General features: G+C 40.4%; 1 protein-coding gene across 1 annotated transcript; it reads left to right on the top strand.

The window, feature by feature from the left end:
• The first annotated feature begins 4,223 nt into the window (after nt 1–4,223).
• Nucleotides 4,224–5,171, top strand: LOC115526011 (olfactory receptor 51F2). The gene has a single exon (XM_030333474.1). It carries the CDS (start codon nt 4,224–4,226, stop codon nt 5,169–5,171), a length of 948 nt encoding a protein of 315 aa, XP_030189334.1.
• The last annotated feature ends 12,575 nt before the right edge of the window (nt 5,172–17,746 follow it).

The following is a 17,746-nucleotide window of genomic DNA, read 5'->3' on the forward strand; positions in this document are numbered from 1 at the left end:
GTGGATCGGCAAGGTGCATGGGGGCAGGAGGGGCAGGCTTAGCTCACTTCTCCTTAGGTGATCCACTTCAGGAGGGGCCCTGTGGCAGCAGGAGGGAGTCAGGCCCACTGCCAGAGGGGTGGCTCCGCAGAAGCACAGCATTGGGTGTTTGTGCAGAGCAAGCAAATTCCCTGGCAGGAACTGGTTCCCTTTGGGATTTTGGCTGGGGGATGGGCGAGGGAGATGGCGCTGGCGAGCGCCTTTGTTCCCCGCCAAACTGAGCTCTGTTGTTCAGGGGCTCAGCAACTCTCCCTCCCTTTGTCCTCCAGCCTTCCTGCTTTCCGAGCAGAGCTGTTAACTTGTGACCTCCCAGATGCTAAGTCGCGCTTGCTTTCGAACACAGTCGGTCAGGCCCCTCCGCTTTTGCAAGCCAGACTCGGGGGCTCTGCTTGGCGGCAGGCTGCCCTTCCACCCTGGCTCCCTCCCGCCAGTCCGTGCAGGGTGCACTGCCTCTCCGCCCTTCCTATCCTCTTCCGTGGTCCTCTTGTCTGCGCTTGGCTCCAGAGACTCCATTCTGCTAGTCTTCTGGTGGTTTTCTGGGTTATTTAGGCAGGTGTAGGTGGAATCTAAGTGATCAGCAGGATGCGCAGTGAGCCCAGCGTCCTCCTAAGCCACCATCTTCCCTACCTCCATCATTGCCATTTCTGTTGGATTTGATTTCTTGGGCTAAATTGGTGATTGATGTTTTTCTATCAAGTCAATTTTATATCTGTTACCCAATATATTGTTATACTTATGCATCCTTAAACCATTATATTTAAAATTTTATTTCTCTATCCTTTTGTTTTCTTTTCCATTTCTTATGTCGTTAATCATGCTTTCTCTAAAATTTTCTTGACCACTTTTAAATAAGTTCATATATTTTCTTTTTGGCTTTTTTTTAATGTTTATTTATTTTTGAAAGAGAGAGAGAGAGAGAGAACACAAGCAGGGGAGGGGCAGGGAGAGAGGGAGACACAGAATCTGAAACAGGCTCCAGGCTCTGATCTGTCAGCACAAAACCCGATGCAGGGCTCAAACCCACAAACTGTGAGATCATGACATTCAAAGTCGGATGCTTAACTGACTGAGCCACCCAGATGCCCCCATATATTTTCTTTTTAAGTAGTCAACTTTGGTTTTATAGTTAACTCATTCATTTGTGCTCTTAATCTTTATTAATTTCTTCTTCTTTCACATTTATTTAAATATTTTCCTAGCATCTAATATTGAAAAAATTTTAAAAATAATAGTTTACACCCTTGTTTTCTAATAAATTTATGTTATTCAGACTACACATTACACTCCAGTGTCTTCTTTTATAGATTCTCATATGTGGCTTTCTCATTTTTATTCAGTCTAAAGGATTGTTTTCTTGTTTTTATTTTTCTGGCATAGAGAAGATGCTTAATAAATGGATGTTGTTATTGCTTTGGAGCCCTTGTCATTTTATATTTATAATACGTTATTATTATTTGTAGGTTAATTTAATAGGCATGGTTAGACAGCATGAAGATCTGAAAGAGATTATTTTGTGCTTAAATAAAGAAGAGGTGGAAGGATAAAGTCTTTAGAGTTTGAGCAGAAGGGACTTGGTGATTGGGAAAGATGTAAACATACAGGGCAACTCCCAGAGTTATGATTTAGAGAATTGGTTAATTTTGTGAAAATTATAAGCTTTATTCAGAATATAAAGGATTAAGAACAAGTATAGTGCATAGGGGAAAATGGTCAGTTTGGTTTCGAACATACTGAATTTGATTTACGCATGAGCAATCCATGTGGCAATGTTCAGAAGGAACATCTATCTTCAAGAACTTGGAAACCACAGCTGCCATCAGATATTATTTGAAATTTTTCATTAAATAAATGAAAGATGAAACTGTGAGAATGGACAAGATAATTTAAATGGCTTGAGAATGGGCAAAATGCAGATTCCTGAAGGATTTCTTTTTTTTTTTCTTTTTTTTTTTTTTATTTTTTAAAAAAAAATTTTTTTTTCAACGTTTATTTATTTTTGCGACAGAGAGAGACAGAGCATGAACGGGGGAGGGGCAGAGAGAGAGGGAGACACAGAATCAGAAACAGGCTCCAGGCTCTGAGCCATCAGCCCAGAGCCCGACGCGGGGCTCGAACTCACGGACCGCGAGATCGTGACCTGGCTGAAGTCGGACGCTTAACCGACTGCGCCACCCAGGCGCCCCAATTCCTGAAGGATTTCAAAGTTAAGGTTCTTTGGGTGGGGAGTGGGAAGCCAGAGAGAGAAATTGCTGAGTGGTGGGAGAAAAGTAATAGAGATTAGTGCCAGTACGTGAGGAGAGAAAATTCCCAGAAAGAAAGTATCCTTAGCATAATAGGTAAATGAAAGGATAAATGAAAGGATCACAAAAATGAGTCAATCAAGGGCTCCTGGGTGGCTTAATCAGTTAAGTATCTGACTCTTGATTTCTGCTCAGGTCATGATCTTACGGTTTGTGAGTTTGAGCCCTGCATCTGGTTCTGTGCTGATGGTGTGGAGACTGCTTGGGATTCTCTCTCCATGTGTCTCTGCCCCTACCCCCATTCACTCTCACTGTCTCTCTGAAAATAAATAAATAAGCTTTAAAAAAAATTAGTAACCAAATCTGGCAATTCTATTTTGCTGTTGTTTTTCGTAGTGGGTGTAGCCTCAACACCTGATTCTCTGGCCCTTTGTGCACACAGACCCTCAATGAGATTCTTTTCCTCAGAAGCCTGAAGACCTTTGTATTTACATAATTCATAGAGAATTAACACCTGAAACTTAAGACTCTACTCCAGAGATGCTACATTGACCAAAATGTGTCTCTGGAAGGTACAAATTTGAAAAATGTTTGCCAGGGACATTTGTCAGACTGGTTTAGAGATTCCTCCTATGCATTCCTCAGCCTTATTGAATGAAGGAATTGGAGTCTTACATGCAGAATCTGACTTCAGCTTTTCTACTGTCTAACTGTATTATTTGGGGAAAATTACTTAATCACTTTAAACATCGGTATCCTAATAAAAATATTAGGAATGAAAACTTTTTATACCTCATTGGATAGTTGTGATGATTGGATGAGATTATGGATATGAAGATGATTGCATGTGGCACATAGTATGTGTTCAAGAAATGATAGCTATTAAGGTTCTTTGTGTTTTAGGAGCAGCCTGAGCTATTTATCAAAATGTAGTGCTTACTGCACTATGTTAAAATAATGGCAAGGTTTATCTTTCTCTCTCCCTCTGTCTTTCTTCCTCTTTTCCTCCCTTCCTCTCCTCTATCTCTCAATTTTTCCTCCTTCCCTTTCTTTCTTTCTTTCTTTCTTTCTTTCTTTCTTTCTTTCTCCTTCCTTCCTTCCTTCCTTCCTTCCTTCCTTCCTTCCTTCCTTCCTTCCTTCCTTCTTCATCTACCTTAATTATGTATATGGTTTCTCTCAACAATTAGTACTTTATAAAGATAACCTTAGGAGATTTATTTTTGAGTCTTAGTTTCTGTTCTATCTCCTAGAGTTGGTGTATGGATGAAATTACATGATGCATATAAAATGTCAAATAACACATAGAACTTTCAACAAATGGGAGTTACAATTTTTTTGTTAGGATGGTTCTTTGGACCACCTTGTAATCACATATATAAACATGTGTGTCTTGGGGTTGTCTTTGGCATTCTTCTGTATATTTCCCAGGAAAAAAAATAATAATATCCACATTTCAAATGTGACTTGATTTTTCAGTGCTTTATTTCAGGATTAGTAATTTATTTTCAAAAAATACTTCAAACCATTATATTATTGTATTGTACAGCTGACACTACTATAACACTGTATGTTAATTATACTTCAGTAAAAAAATATTAGAAACCAATTTTCTCATCATATTGTTTAAGTGTTCTATGGGGAACGTTGAGAGGAAGGGATGACTTCATTGTGATGTTTGTTGTCATCAAAGAGAACTATAGATATAAGAAAAATTAGATGTGGAATAATTCAGGGAATCTTCTCTCTTCAATAAATGAGGAGAAGCATGGAGAGAGGCTTCCAGTACTAGCAAGCTCATAAAAAACCTAAAGTACTTACAAAATCAGCAATAGTAACTCAGTGAATGTTAGAGTGCCAGAAAGATGTTCTAAGTGATGAGCTATATATTTATTATTTATATTATGTTCAGTTATTCAAATATCCCTGTCTTCTCAGTCCCTAATTATGTTGGTCCTCAATAATACCAATGCTCAACTTCTGACCTTCTTCCTGACGGGTATCCCAGGCCTGAGAGCAGCCCAGGTCTGGGTCTCCATCCCTTTTTGTCTCCTGTATGTCATCGCCCTCTCTGGGAACAGCATGATCCTATTTGTGGTCCTCCGTGAGCAGAACCTCCATGAGCCCATGTATTATTTCCTCTCTATGCTTTCAGCCATCGACCTGAGCTTATCCCTGTGCACACTTCCTACTACCCTTGGTGTTTTCTGGTTTGAAGCTCGCGAAATCACCTTAAATGCCTGCATTGCCCAGATGTTCTTTCTCCATGGATTTACTTTCATGGAGTCTGGGGTTCTATTGGCCATGGCCTTTGACCGTTTTGTAGCCATCTGTGATCCACTGAGATATGCCACCATCCTCACCAATGCCAGGATTGCCCAGATTGGGATAAGCATGTTGATAAGGAACGTTGCTGTAATGTTACCAGTGGTGCTCTTTGTCAAGAGGCTGTCCTTCTGCCGTGCTGTGGCCCTTTCACATTCTTACTGCTACCATGTTGATCTCATTCAACTCTCATGCACAGACAACAGAATCAACAGCATCCTTGGTCTGTTTGCACTTTTTTCCACGACAGGGTTTGATTGTCCTTGCATCTTGATCTCCTATGTCCTGATCATTCGATCTGTTCTCAACATTGCCTCCTCTGAGGGGCGGCAAAAAGCCTTCAACACCTGCATATCCCACATCAGTGCTGTTGCCATCTTCTACATCCCTCTCATCAGCTTGTCTCTTGTCCATCGCTATGGCCATTCAGCACCTCTGTTTGTCCACACCATCATGGCCAATGTCTTCCTTCTCATCCCTCCTGTGCTCAACCCTATCATCTACAGTGTGAAGACTAAGCAGATTCGAAAGGCTATTGTCAAGGTCTTAATTCAGAAGCAACAAATCTAATCATTAGTAATCTCAGAGTAGAGACAAAGCCATTTATGAATGAATGCCTTGGTAGAATGGTGTAATTATCCCCAAATGTCCTACATGTGGTTTCAACAACCTAAACTATGCAACTTATAGGTTGTGTGATATTTGCTTAGTTTCCTTGTCAGTAATTCCACATTAATGTTGCCTAAATTTTGTTTCATTTTCAATGTAAAGTGAGATATGTATGTAAACAACTATTCATATGTGCAAGTAGTATGTGTCCTGAATAAAATGTTTGTTCAGACTGCATACGATAAGTCCAGATTTAATGTAGGAAACTTTGTTAATAAACCAATTGTTCTTTTCTAAATGATATAAAAAAGACAATTTATAATTTGATGTTTTTCTTCTTAAAATTCTTGATTAACTACAAAAATAGCCATTCTATAGAGTGAATCTTATAAGCATATCAATGTAATTCAACATTGGATAATATATAGGTAGTTCTTTTACCCTCTATTATGTGTAGGAGTATATCTAATGAGCATACAAAATGTCATATCAAGTGCTCAGGATCAGTTCCTACTGCTGTTAGCTGAACATTAAAAGTTGGTAATAACATTACTAAACCCAGGAGTGAGGATTACACAGTTTTCCTAAGATTAGCGTTGGCAAGAGGGAACTCATACTCTTGGCTCTTTCTTTATCCTCATCTCTGCCATTATTACTCTATCTGTGGGCCCTCTGAATCAGAAGTAGTATAGCCAAAGCTTGCTGATATTTACACATAGGTTCTTTCTTTCTGATTGTTGAGTTCCTCTGAGATGGGTACTGTTTTGTGGATATTAGCATGAGATGCAATATGTCTACTTCAATATGTATTTCATATACATCTTCTACAGACTACCTTATCTCTTTTCTTCTAAGTTTGCTGGTTCCATTCACTGGCCAGCTATCCAAGCCCTTCAGCAAAGTACAGAAGTCCATGTATATCCACATACCTCAGACAACCTCTCTTTTTACATGAAGTTAACAACCAAGGGCACTGTCCATTAAGGGGATTTTCCTTCAGCACTCTTTTTTTTTTTTTTCTTTTTGTGGCCTCCCATATGTGAAGCTATTGTGCTACTGTATTCTACTTCTGGTTAGTGCCAACTTGCCCACTAATCCATCCATGAACCGAGCCTGAATATTTTCCTTCTTTTCCATTAATGTATCAGAAACCTTCAGTGAGGCCATGGATGTGAATTAATGGAGAGCATCTATATATCAGTGATAAGTGTCATGGGATCCTGGGATAACTATTCATAAACTTTACTTGTGCTTGTTTTGACTTTGTACTTTGTCTTCCCTACAATAATGGTGCAAACTTCACAGATGAGAGTTTTCCCAGCTCATAAATGTAATATAACCAATTATATACTTAGGAACCTGGAGAATAAGCACAGGTATGAAAATCACTGGGCTCACTTGGAGACAAAATTTGCCCAGAATTCCATTAATCATCTTACCCCAATAATCTCATACTTTAATCAAAAAAGAGCATAATGGTATGTTTGGTTGCTTATTATCAGTGAGAGATTGTATCCTATATCCAATAGTTCTCAAAGGTTTTGGGTATTCTCCTTTCCTTAATGAACATTTGTAAATGGACATAGGTCCATTTTGGAAAAGATATGGATAATTTGTATTGCATGTTTCCAGTAGCATAGCAGGTTATTTCATCAGGGACACCAAGATTCATGTTCAGTTAATGGGCTCTGGATATGTGCAGCAACTTAAATCTTTAAATAGGTGAAGCAACTTAAATCTTTAAATTTCCTATTAGGGTGGTTGATGTCAGCCCGATGCTCAGAAGCTCTTTATTTTAAATGCATGTCAATTAGCACCCAGTTACTCTCCATCGCGCTCATCTTCAGAAACATTATCATCTATTGCAATAGGTCACTATGGGTCCTGTCACCCTGATTGCCATTTTACCTTTGCTATTCTCTACAGTAATTATATTTACCTTATGATTTTAAGTCCTTCCATGTGTCTCAGGATCACTTCATCTTCATTGTCAGTAGGGAGGCCAGTTCCACAGGGGCAGATTTCATTGCCAAGTCTAGGCTGCAGAGCATAGCAATCACTGAACTATTCAAAGATACCAAATACCCTCTTACAAATGCATTCCTTATTGCCTTAGTGAAGGAGTGTCCTCTCTTTTCTCCCGGAGAAAATAATCATGTAATAAATTCTCTGGTCCTACATGATAAATCCGTTCTAACATGTCGACCTCTTTGAGATTTCTATAGTCTATATTTTGCCAAGAAGATCTGACATCTCTATCTAATTTGCTATAGGTAATAATCATGTTCAAGTTTCAATCAACCATCCCAGCAGTGCATTATCACAGTTGCTAGGTATCCTTGATATAATGTTAAACCTCAAATCATAGATGAGTATCCTCTGTCAATAATGTCAAATTGTTTGTGTCAAATTCTTCTCTATCTTAATTAATATTTATGTCACTAGCCACTTCCTCTGCTGACTTACATCTAATACCTTCGAGATACACTCCTATAGGTATTCATTTGATTCTAGTTAGTACAATCAAGTAGGCTTTGCAATGATGTCACTGGTTAAACTATTTTCTCCCCAAATGTTAATAACATTTCCCTGCTCAAGCTTTACTGAAATCAGACTGGTTATTGGCTTTGGTACAGTGAGAAGAGATGGGGCAAGATCTTGCATAGGAAAAGCATTGTAAAGCATTGTCCTCAGGTTTGGTTTTTGTAAGGTTTCTGTATAAGGTAAAATAAATATCATCTGTAAATCTTCTCATGAGAAGGGAACTCCTTTGGCTAACATGGAATATTCAAAATTTCCAAGATTTTTAGGCTTATACACTCAAATGTTAATATCCCAGCAGTGAGGATCATACCACTTCCCCATTTTTTTATTCCCAGTATTTTTCAGTATTACAACTTTATAAAAGAAGATTTATCAAAACTGAGCATTCAATTTGCCTTGCAGTTCTGTTACTCTTTCAGTTAAATCATGTGCTGGATTTTTAGAAGTATATGATCTTTGGCTGAAGGAGATAAAGATTTCCTTAAATGTTCCTATAGGGGGCATTCTGACTTTCACAGCATGTCCTGAGTTGTCAATTGGCTGTCCTAATCTAATCATTTTCTATTTAAGGTTTCTAATGCACATACACAGCAGTTATCCCATCTGATAATCTTTATAGTTAATGTTTTTTAGGTAAAAATGAGAGATTGGATTCAATGTCCATAGTCACCATGTAACCTAACATCTCCCTTCCACCTGAATCTCATCCAACCAACCACAAGTGACAGTCATAGTAATTTTGATGCCATTGCATCTCAGGAATCATTGTAAGCCCACTGACCACTGGCAATAGAGCCTTAGTTGTCAGTTGACCATGCTATTATAATGTGATTCCAGGGAGCATGAGTGAGGGATAGCTGATGTCAAAAAAGGAAAGACAGTGAGATGATACAAAAATTTATTATTGATTTGGACACTGTATTATCCAGACTCCAATCAAGAGACAGAGACCACACAATTATTTGAGAAGAAAAAGTTTAATAAAGAAGTAGATTAACAGGGAAGTAGATTAGCAGGGAAGTTGGCTAGTAAGAGTTAAAAGATGAGAAGAGGATATAAGGAGTAACCACCTCTCCTAGGGTAGAGATGGAACATTCAAGAAAGAGCCCTCTTCTCCTTCCTGTAAGCTTGTGAAAATCTTCCCTCTGGGAGTTCCAAGGAAGGTGCCAACTCTCTGAACTCTAGGTGCCAGACAAGCTTATGACTGCTGGACACTGCTGGAACTGGGATATGGATAGAGTACCCTTTATAGGATTATAGTACATTTCCATGTGAGGCTCAGGCTGGGGTAGCTCCAGGCTGCCCTTTTGGGATGAGGGTTGGGTGGCCAGCTTGCTAACTAGATAGCCCTATGTTGCCCTAATTTATATACACATACCCAGGGCTAAGGAGAAGATGTAGGAGATTCTCCTTCAGCTAGAGTGCTGCTCCATACTGTCTGGGCCTCTGGTTATGTCACTGTTCTCCCAGTGAATAGCTGGAGAACAAGCTCAGTAGCTAATCCTGGAAGAAACTGTGCACCACTGGAACCAAGCACTGAAGCAATCACACAGTGCCAAGCAATGGAAAAACAACATGTTCTGTGGGAATCCAGCCAACAAGCCACACAGAAACCAAGAAGAGAAAACCCCTTCTCCCTACAGTGTTCCTCCACTACTTCCCACTAACCAGTCTTAATAATGTGCCAGCTGACAAAAGAGAAATATTTACAGAGTCCAACACCATCATCATAGAGTAGGCAAAAGTCACTTTGGAGCTGAGAGATGGTAAATCAAGAATGAGCCAGACATCATTATGGACGACTATTGACCATTCCTGCAGACCCGTCTCTGAAGCCTTATCAAATATGTCTCATGACAGTCAATCCAGGAAAATAAGGAGGGGAACATTTATCCATTGGATCACATTTACCATTGGTCAAAGTTTATCCTATGAGCTGTTAATTCCATCATACTTTCTCACATGTATGAACACCAAGTGAGTATCTGAGAATGTGTCATGACTTGGTGTCAGTCCTGGGACAAGAATAAAGAGGTGCACAGTGCAGGCCTAAGGCAAGGGGTTATCATGTTCTCCCTGTGTGAAGCCAGCCAATGATTGATGAGCCCAGTTGTTGCAACAGTGACAGGACAAGGAGGTCAAAGGATTTGGAGTGGTTCACTATAAGAAGCTGATTCACTACATAAACTCAAACCCTGATGTTCTGGCCTGGAGAGCTTGTAGGCTGACAGGAGATTGGTTGCCTCTGAGTGAGGTTTGAGCCATCTCTCCTGTTGAAAAGTCCCCTTGTTCTTTTCTGGTACAAGATCTACTCTCCATTTAATTCTATAAATCAGTTGGTGGCATACTTACCAACTTCTATTTCTTTACCTTTTTTAACCTCAGGTAGAGAAGGGAAATGGTTCAGAAAAGGGTTTTCATGGGCTAAATGTTTTAGAAAGGATGGAGTCAGATCCAGGACAATAGGGAAATTTCTACAAGCATATCAAGCACATAGAAGTGGTCTCAGAGAAGGCCACTGAGAGAAACTCCTTTTATTTTTTTTAAGTTGGGCTGTGGAGCTTGAGCTCATGACCCTGCGATCAAGACCTGAGCTGAGATCAAGAGTTGGACACTTAACCAACTCAGCTACCCAGGCACCCCAAGAGCAACTCCTTTTATAGGGAATATAAATTCCCTATAATTCATAGCTTTTTACATTAAAATGGTCATATTAACAATAAAAGAGGAAAAAAAGAAGGGAAGAAATGGAGAAGGAGGGGCTGGGGCAGCAATTTGAATTGGAGAATGAAAAGCAGGAGGAAGATAATACATTTTATTTAATTTTTCACCTATATTTTCTTAGGTAAATTTGCCTTTTACCTAAATTTAGCCCTTCTTTTTTTTTTTTTTTTTTTTTTTAACTTGATAAACAAGCGATGTCTTTTTTTTTTTTTTTTTTTGGTTCAGGTCATTATCTTTTTTTTTTTTTATATATATGAAATTTATTGACAAATTGGTTTCCATACAACACCCAGTGCTCATCCCAAAAGGTGCCCTCCTCAATACCCATCACCCACCCTCCCCTCCCTCCCACCCCCCATCAACCCTCAGTTTGTTCTCAGTTTTTAACAGTCTCTTATGCTTTGGTTCTCTCCCACTCTAACCTCTTTTTTTTTTTTTTTTCCTTCCCCGCCCCCATGGGTTCCTGTTAAGTTTCTCAGGATCCACATAAGAGTGAAACCATATGGTATCTGTCTTTCTCTGTATGGCTTATTTCACTTAGCATTACACTCTCCAGTTCCATCCACGTTGTTACAAAAGGCCATATTTCATTTTTTCTCATTGCCACGTAGTATTCCATTGTGTATATATACCACAATTTCTTTATCCATTCATCAGTTGATGGACATTTAGGCTCTTTCCATAATTTGGCTATTGTTGAGAGTGCTGCTATGAACATTGGGGTACAAGTGCCCCTATGCATCAGTACTCCTGTATCCCTTGGATAAATTCCTAGCAGTGCTATTGCTGGGTCATAGGGTAGGTTTATTTTTAATTTTCTGAGGAACCTCCACACTGCTTTCCAGAGCGGCTGCACCAATTTGCATTCCCACCAACAGTGCAAGAGGGTTCCCGTTTCTCCACATCCTCTCCAGCATCTATAGTCTCCTGATTGGTTCATTTTGGCCACTCTGACTGGCGTGAGGTGATACCTGAGTGTGGTTTTGATTTGTATTTCCCTGATAAGGAGCGACGCTGAACATCTTTTCATGTGCCTGTTGGCCATCTGGATGTCTTCTTTAGAGAAGTGTCTCTTCATGTTTTCTGCCCATTTCTTCACTGGGTTATTTGTTTTTTGGGTGTGGAGTTTGGTGAGCTCTTTATAGATTTTAGATACTAGCCCTTTGTCCGATATGTCATTTGCAAATATCTTTTCCCATTCCGTCGGTTGCCTTTTAGTTTTGTTGGTTGTTTCCTTTGCTGTGCATAAGCTTTTTATCTTCATAAGGTCCCAGTAATTCACTTTTGCTTTTAATTCCCTTGCCTTTGGAGATGTGTCGAGTAAGAGATTGCTACGGCTGAGGTCAGAGAGGTCTTTTCCTGCTTTCTCCTCTAAGGTTCTGATGGTTTCCTGTCTCACATTTAGGTCCTTTATCCATTTTGAATTTATTTTTGTAAATGGTGTGAGAAAGTGGTCTAGTTTCAACCTTCTGCATGTTGCTGTCCAGTTCTCCCAGCACCATTTGTTAAAGAGGCTGTCTTTTTTCCATTGGATGTTCTTCCCTGCTTTGTCAAAGATGAGTTGGCCATACGTTTGTGGGTCTAGTTCTGGGGTTTCTATTCTATTCCATTGGTCTATGTGTCTGTTTTTGTGCCAATACCATGCTGTCTTGATGATTACAGCTTTGTAGTAGAGGCTAAAGTCTGGGATTGTGATGCCTCCTGCTTTGGTCTTCTTCTTCAGAATTCCTTTGGCTATTCGGGCCTTTTGTGGTTCCATATGAATTTTAGGATTGCTTGTTCTAATTTCGAGAAGAATGCTGGTGCCATTTTGATTGGGATTGCATTGAATGTGTAGATAGCTTTGGGTAGTATTGACATTTTGACAATATTTATTTTTCCAATCCATGAGCAGGGAATGTCTTTCCATTCTTTAAATCTTCTTCAATTACCTTCATAAGCTTTCTATAGTTTTCAGCATACAGATCCTTTACATCTTTGGTTAGATTTATTCCTAGGTATTTTATGCTTCTTGGTGCAATTGTGAATGGGATCATTTCCTTATTTGTCTTTCTGTGGCTTCATTGTTAGTGTATAGAATGCAACTGATTTCTGTACATTGATTTTGTATCCTGCAACTTTGCTGAATTCATGTATCAGTTCTAGCAGACTTTTGGTGGAGTCTATCGGATTTTCCATGTATAATATCATGTCATCTGCAAAAAGCGAAAGCTTGACTTCATCTTTGCCAATTTGGATGCCTTTGATTTCCTTTTGTTGTCTGATTGCTGATGCTAGAACTTCCAGCACTATGTTAAACAACAGCGGTGAGAGTGGGCATCCCTGTCGTGTTCCTGATCTCAGGGAAAAAGCTCTCAGTTTTTCCCCGTTGAGGATGATGTCAGCTGTGGGCTTTTCATAAATGGCTTTTATGATCTTTAGGTATGTTCCTTGTATCCCGACTTTCTCAAGGGTTTTTATTAAGAAAGGGTGCTGGATTTTGTCAAAGGCCTTTTCTGCATCGATTGACAGGATCATATGGTTCTTCTCTTTTTTTTTGTTAATGTGATGTATCACGTTGATTGATTTGCGAATGTTGAAGCAGCCCTGCATCCCAGGAATGAATCCCACTTGATCATGGTGAATAATTCTTTTTATATGCTGTTGCATTCGATTTGCTAGTATCTTATTGAGAATTTTTGCATCCATATTCATCAGGGATATTGGCCTGTAGTTCTCTTTTTTTACTGGGTCTCTGTCTGGTTTAGGAATCAAGTAATACTGGCTTCATAGAATGAGTCTGGAAGTTTTCCCTTCCCTTTCTATTTCTTGGAATAGCTTGAGAAGGATAGGTATTATCTCTGCTTTAAACGTCTGGTAGAACTCCCCTGGGAAGCCATCTGGTCCTGGACTCTTATTTGTTGGGAGATTTTTGATAACCGATTCAATTTCTTCGCTGGTTATGGGTCTGTTCAAGCTTTCTATTTCCTCCTGATTGAGTTTTGGAAGAGTTTGGGTGTTCAGGAATTTGCCCCATTTCTTCCAGGTTGTCCAATTTGTTGGCATATAATTTTTCATAGTATTCCCTGATAATTGTTTGTATCTCTGAGGGATTGGTTGTAATAATTCCATTTTCATTCATGATTTTATCTATTTGGGTCATCTCCCTTTTCTTTTTGAGAAGCCTGGCTAGCGGTTTGTCAATTTTGTTTATTTTTTCAAAAAACCAACTCTTGGTTTCGTTGATCTGCTCTACAGTTTTTTTTTAGATTCTATATTGTTTATTTCTGCTCTGATTTTTATTATTTCTCTTCTTCTGCTGGGTTTAGGCTGCCTTTGCTGTTCTGCTTCTAGTTCCTTTAGGTGTGCTGTTAGATTTTGTATTTGGGATTTTTCTTGTTTCTTGAGATAGGCCTGGATTGCAATGTATTTTCCTCTCAGGACTGCCTTCGCTGCGTCTCAAAGCGTTTGGATTGTTGTATTTTCATTTTCGTTTGTTTCCATATATTTTTTAATTTCTTCTCTAATTGCCTGGTTGACCCACTCATTCGTTAGTAGGGTGTTCTTTAACCTCCATGCTTTTGGAGGCTTTCCAGACTTTTTCCTGTGGTTGATTTCAAGCTTCATAGCATTGTGGTCTGAAAGTATGCATGGTATAATTTCAATTCTTGTAAACTTATGAAGGGCTGTTTTGTGACCCAGTATATGATCTATCTTGGAGAATGTTCCATGTGCACTCGAGAAGAAAGCATATTCTGTTGCTTTGGGATGCAGAGTTCTAAATAGATCTGTCAAGTCCATCTGATCCAATGTGTCATTCAGGGCCCTTGTTTCTTTATTGACCATGTGTCTAGACGATCTATCCATTTCTGTAAGTGGGGTGTTAAAGTCCCCTGCAATTACCACATTCTTATCAATAAGGTTGCTTCTGTTTATGAGTAATTGTTTTATATACTTGGGGGCTCCGGTATTCGGCGCATAGACATTTATAATTGTTAGCTCTTCCTGGTGGATAGACCCTGTAACTATTATATAATGTCCTTCTTCATGTCTTGTTACAGCCTTTAATTTAAAGTCTAGTTTGTCTGATATAAGTATGGCTACTCCAGCTTTCTTTTGGCTTCCAGTAGCATGATAAATAGTTCTCCATCCCCTCACTCTGAATCTAAAGGTGTCCTCAGGTCTAAAATGAGTCTCTTGTAGACAGCAAATAGATGGGTCTTGTTTTTTTATCCATTCTGATACCCTATGTCTTTTGGTTGGCGCATTTAATCCATTTACATTCAGTGTTATTATTGAAAGATACGGGTTTAGAGTCATTGTGATGTCTGTATGTTTTATGCTTGTAGTGATGTCTCTGGTACTTTGTCTCACAGGGTCCCCCTTAGGATCTCTTGTAGGGCTGGTTTAGTGGTGACAAATTCCTTCAGTTTTTGTTTGTTTGGGAAGACCTTATCTCTCCTTCTATTCTAAATGACAGACTTGCTGGATAAAGGATTCTCGGCTGCATATTTTTGCTGTCTAGCACCCTGAAATCTCGTGCCAATTCTTTCTGGCTGCCAAGTTTCAAAAGAGAGATCAGTCACGAGTCTTATAGGTCTCCCTTTATATGTGAGGGCACGTTTACCCCTTGCTGCTTTCAGAATTTGCTCTTTATCCTTGTATTTTTGCCAGTTTCACTATGATATGTCCGTGCAGAAGATCGATTCAAGTTACGTCTGAAGGGAGTTCTCTGTGCCTCTTGGATTTCAATGCCTTTTTCCTTCCCCAGTTCAGGGAAGTTCTCAGCTATGATTTCTTCAAGTACCCCTTCAGCACCTTTCCCTCTCTCTTCCTCCTCTGGGATACCAATTATGCGTATATTATTTCTTTTAGTGTATCACTTAATTCTCTAATTTTCCTCTCATACTCCTGGATTTTTTTTATCTCTCTTTTTCTCAGCTTCCTCTTTTTCCATAACTTTATCTTCTAGTTCACCTATTCTCTCCTCTGCCTCTTCCATCCGAGCGTGGTGGTTTGCATTTGTTTTGCATTTCCTTTAAAGCGTTTTTCAGCTCCTCGTGACTGTTCCTTAGTCCCTTGATCTCTGTAGCAAGAGATTCTCTGCTGTCCCTGTATACTGTTTTCCAGCCCAGCGATTAATTTTATGACTATTATTCTAAATTCACTTTCTGTTATATTATTTAAATCCTTTTTGATCAGCTCATTAGCTGTTGTTATTTCCTGGAGATTCTTCTGAGGGGAATTCTTCCGCTTGGTCATTTTGGATAGTCCCTGGTGTGGTGAGGACCTGCAGGGCACTTCCCCTGTGCTGTGGTGTATAACTGGAGTTGGTGGGCGGGGCCGCAGTCAGTCCTGATGTCTGCCCCCAGCCCACCGCTGGGGCCACAGTCAGACTGGTGTGTGCCTTCTCTTCCCCTCCCCTAGGGGCGGGATTCCCTGTGGGGTGGTGTGGCCCATCTGGGCTACTTGCACACTGCCAGGCTTGTGGTGCTGGGGATCTGGCGTATTAGCTGGGGTGGGAAGGCAAGGTGCACAGCGGCAGGGGGGGGCAGGCTTAGGTCGCTTCTCCTTAGGTGATCCACTTCAGGAGGGGCCCTGTGGCAGCCGGAGGGAATCAGATCCGCTGCCGGAGGTTTGGCTCCGCAGAAGCACAGAGTTGGGTGTTTGCGCGGAGCGAGCAATTTCCCTGGCCGGAACCGGTTCCCTTTGGGATTTTGACTGGGGGATGGGCGGGGGAGATGGCGCTGGAGAGCGCCTTTGTTCCCCGCCAAACTGAGCTCTGTCGTCCGGGGGCTCCGCAGCTCACCCTCCCTTTGTCCTCCAGCCTTCCCGCTTTCCGAGCAGAGCTGTTAACTTATGACCTCCCAGACGCTAAGTCGCGCTTGCTGTGGGAACACAGTCCCTCAGGCCCCTCTGCTTTTGCAAGCCAGACTCGGGGGCTCTGCTTGGCTGGCGAGCCGCCCCTCTGCCCCGGCTCCCTCCCGCCAGTCCATGGAGCACGCACCGCCTCGCCGCCCTTCCTACCCTCTTCCGTGGGCCTCTCGTCTGCACTTGGGTCCGGTGACTCCGTTCTGCTAATCCTCTGGCGGTTTTCTGGGTTATTTAGGCAGGTGTAGGTGGAATCTAAGTGATCAGCAGGACACGCAGTGAGCCCAGCGTCCTCCTACGCCGCCATCTTCCTGTCTCTCCCTAAATTTAGCCCTTCTAAGGACAGAGTTCTCAATGCCATGCATCCTGAAAAGAACAAAGCACTAATTTTTTTCTAGTTCCAGCTGCTTTTCTTCCTGGTGATCTTAAAGCTTTCTGGACCTACAGATCAAGGAGTGTTCAACTCAGAATGATGCAGATATATGTCAAGGAACAATGGGAGGATGTAGACATAATTGAACCATGTAACTCCATTATGATCCTAGATAGATGCTGGATTAAGCATAAGAATTTATTTTACTTTGTCTAATGTTCTGACTATAATATATATTTTGAAATGTGGAAAATCAATATGAATAGGTTAGAGCCCTCTTTTCTCCACTTTTCTGCCTGACCTACTCTGATGACTATAGCTCTTACCTCTAGCACATCCTCTTTTATATTAACCTGAAGACCAGTGTGATCATTGCTGGTCTATGCATATTGGTTCATTTATCTGTCGTTACTGTGTTTCAAGTCAAAGGTGTTTGCTAGATCTAATTTTCTGTTCTCTCTCTGAGAACCACATGTCCTTCTACAACATGCACCAGAATTATACTTTTTATTTATTTCCAATTTTCAAAGTTGAGGCTGAATAAAAATTGATAGTTCTTCTGAAATTGAGGGCCTAAGATACCAGAATGCTTGTGATTCTGGGCTTTTCTTTCTCTTATGTGAGATTAAATGCCTTCAATGGCTGATAAATATGAAGGGACTGGATATAAGACAGTGAAGAAAGGAGTCAATGATAAATTTGAGAGCTTGTGACCTACCTAAATCCACTCACATTTAAAATAGAAGTAGACATTGTGATGACCAAACAGAAAATATCTGTTGGTACAATTCCACATAAGGTCTGTGATAGTCTTAGATTGAGTTTACTAAGGCCTACACTTAATCTTGGAGCCATAGCTGGATATAGGCGACCTTACCAATGTCTGAGACAAACTGTCCTCAAAGTCTGCACCTGATGTAGGAACAGCATCTCAAGCATTAATTAAATCTACAACTGTGAGTCTGAGCCTGCTCTCTGCATTTCTTGGGAGAGCAGGTTATAGACAGATGTAATGAAGCTAGAGAGTCATTGTTCCTAGGGGAGT

The sequence above is a fragment of the Lynx canadensis genome, chromosome D1 (assembly GCF_007474595.2).
Source record: "Lynx canadensis isolate LIC74 chromosome D1, mLynCan4.pri.v2, whole genome shotgun sequence".
NCBI lineage: Eukaryota > Metazoa > Chordata > Mammalia > Carnivora > Felidae > Lynx > Lynx canadensis.

Coding starts and splice junctions, on each gene's coding strand:
- LOC115526011 (XM_030333474.1), top strand. CDS start 4,224: ATGTTGGTCCTCAATAATACCAATGCTCAACTTCTGACCTTCTTCCTG.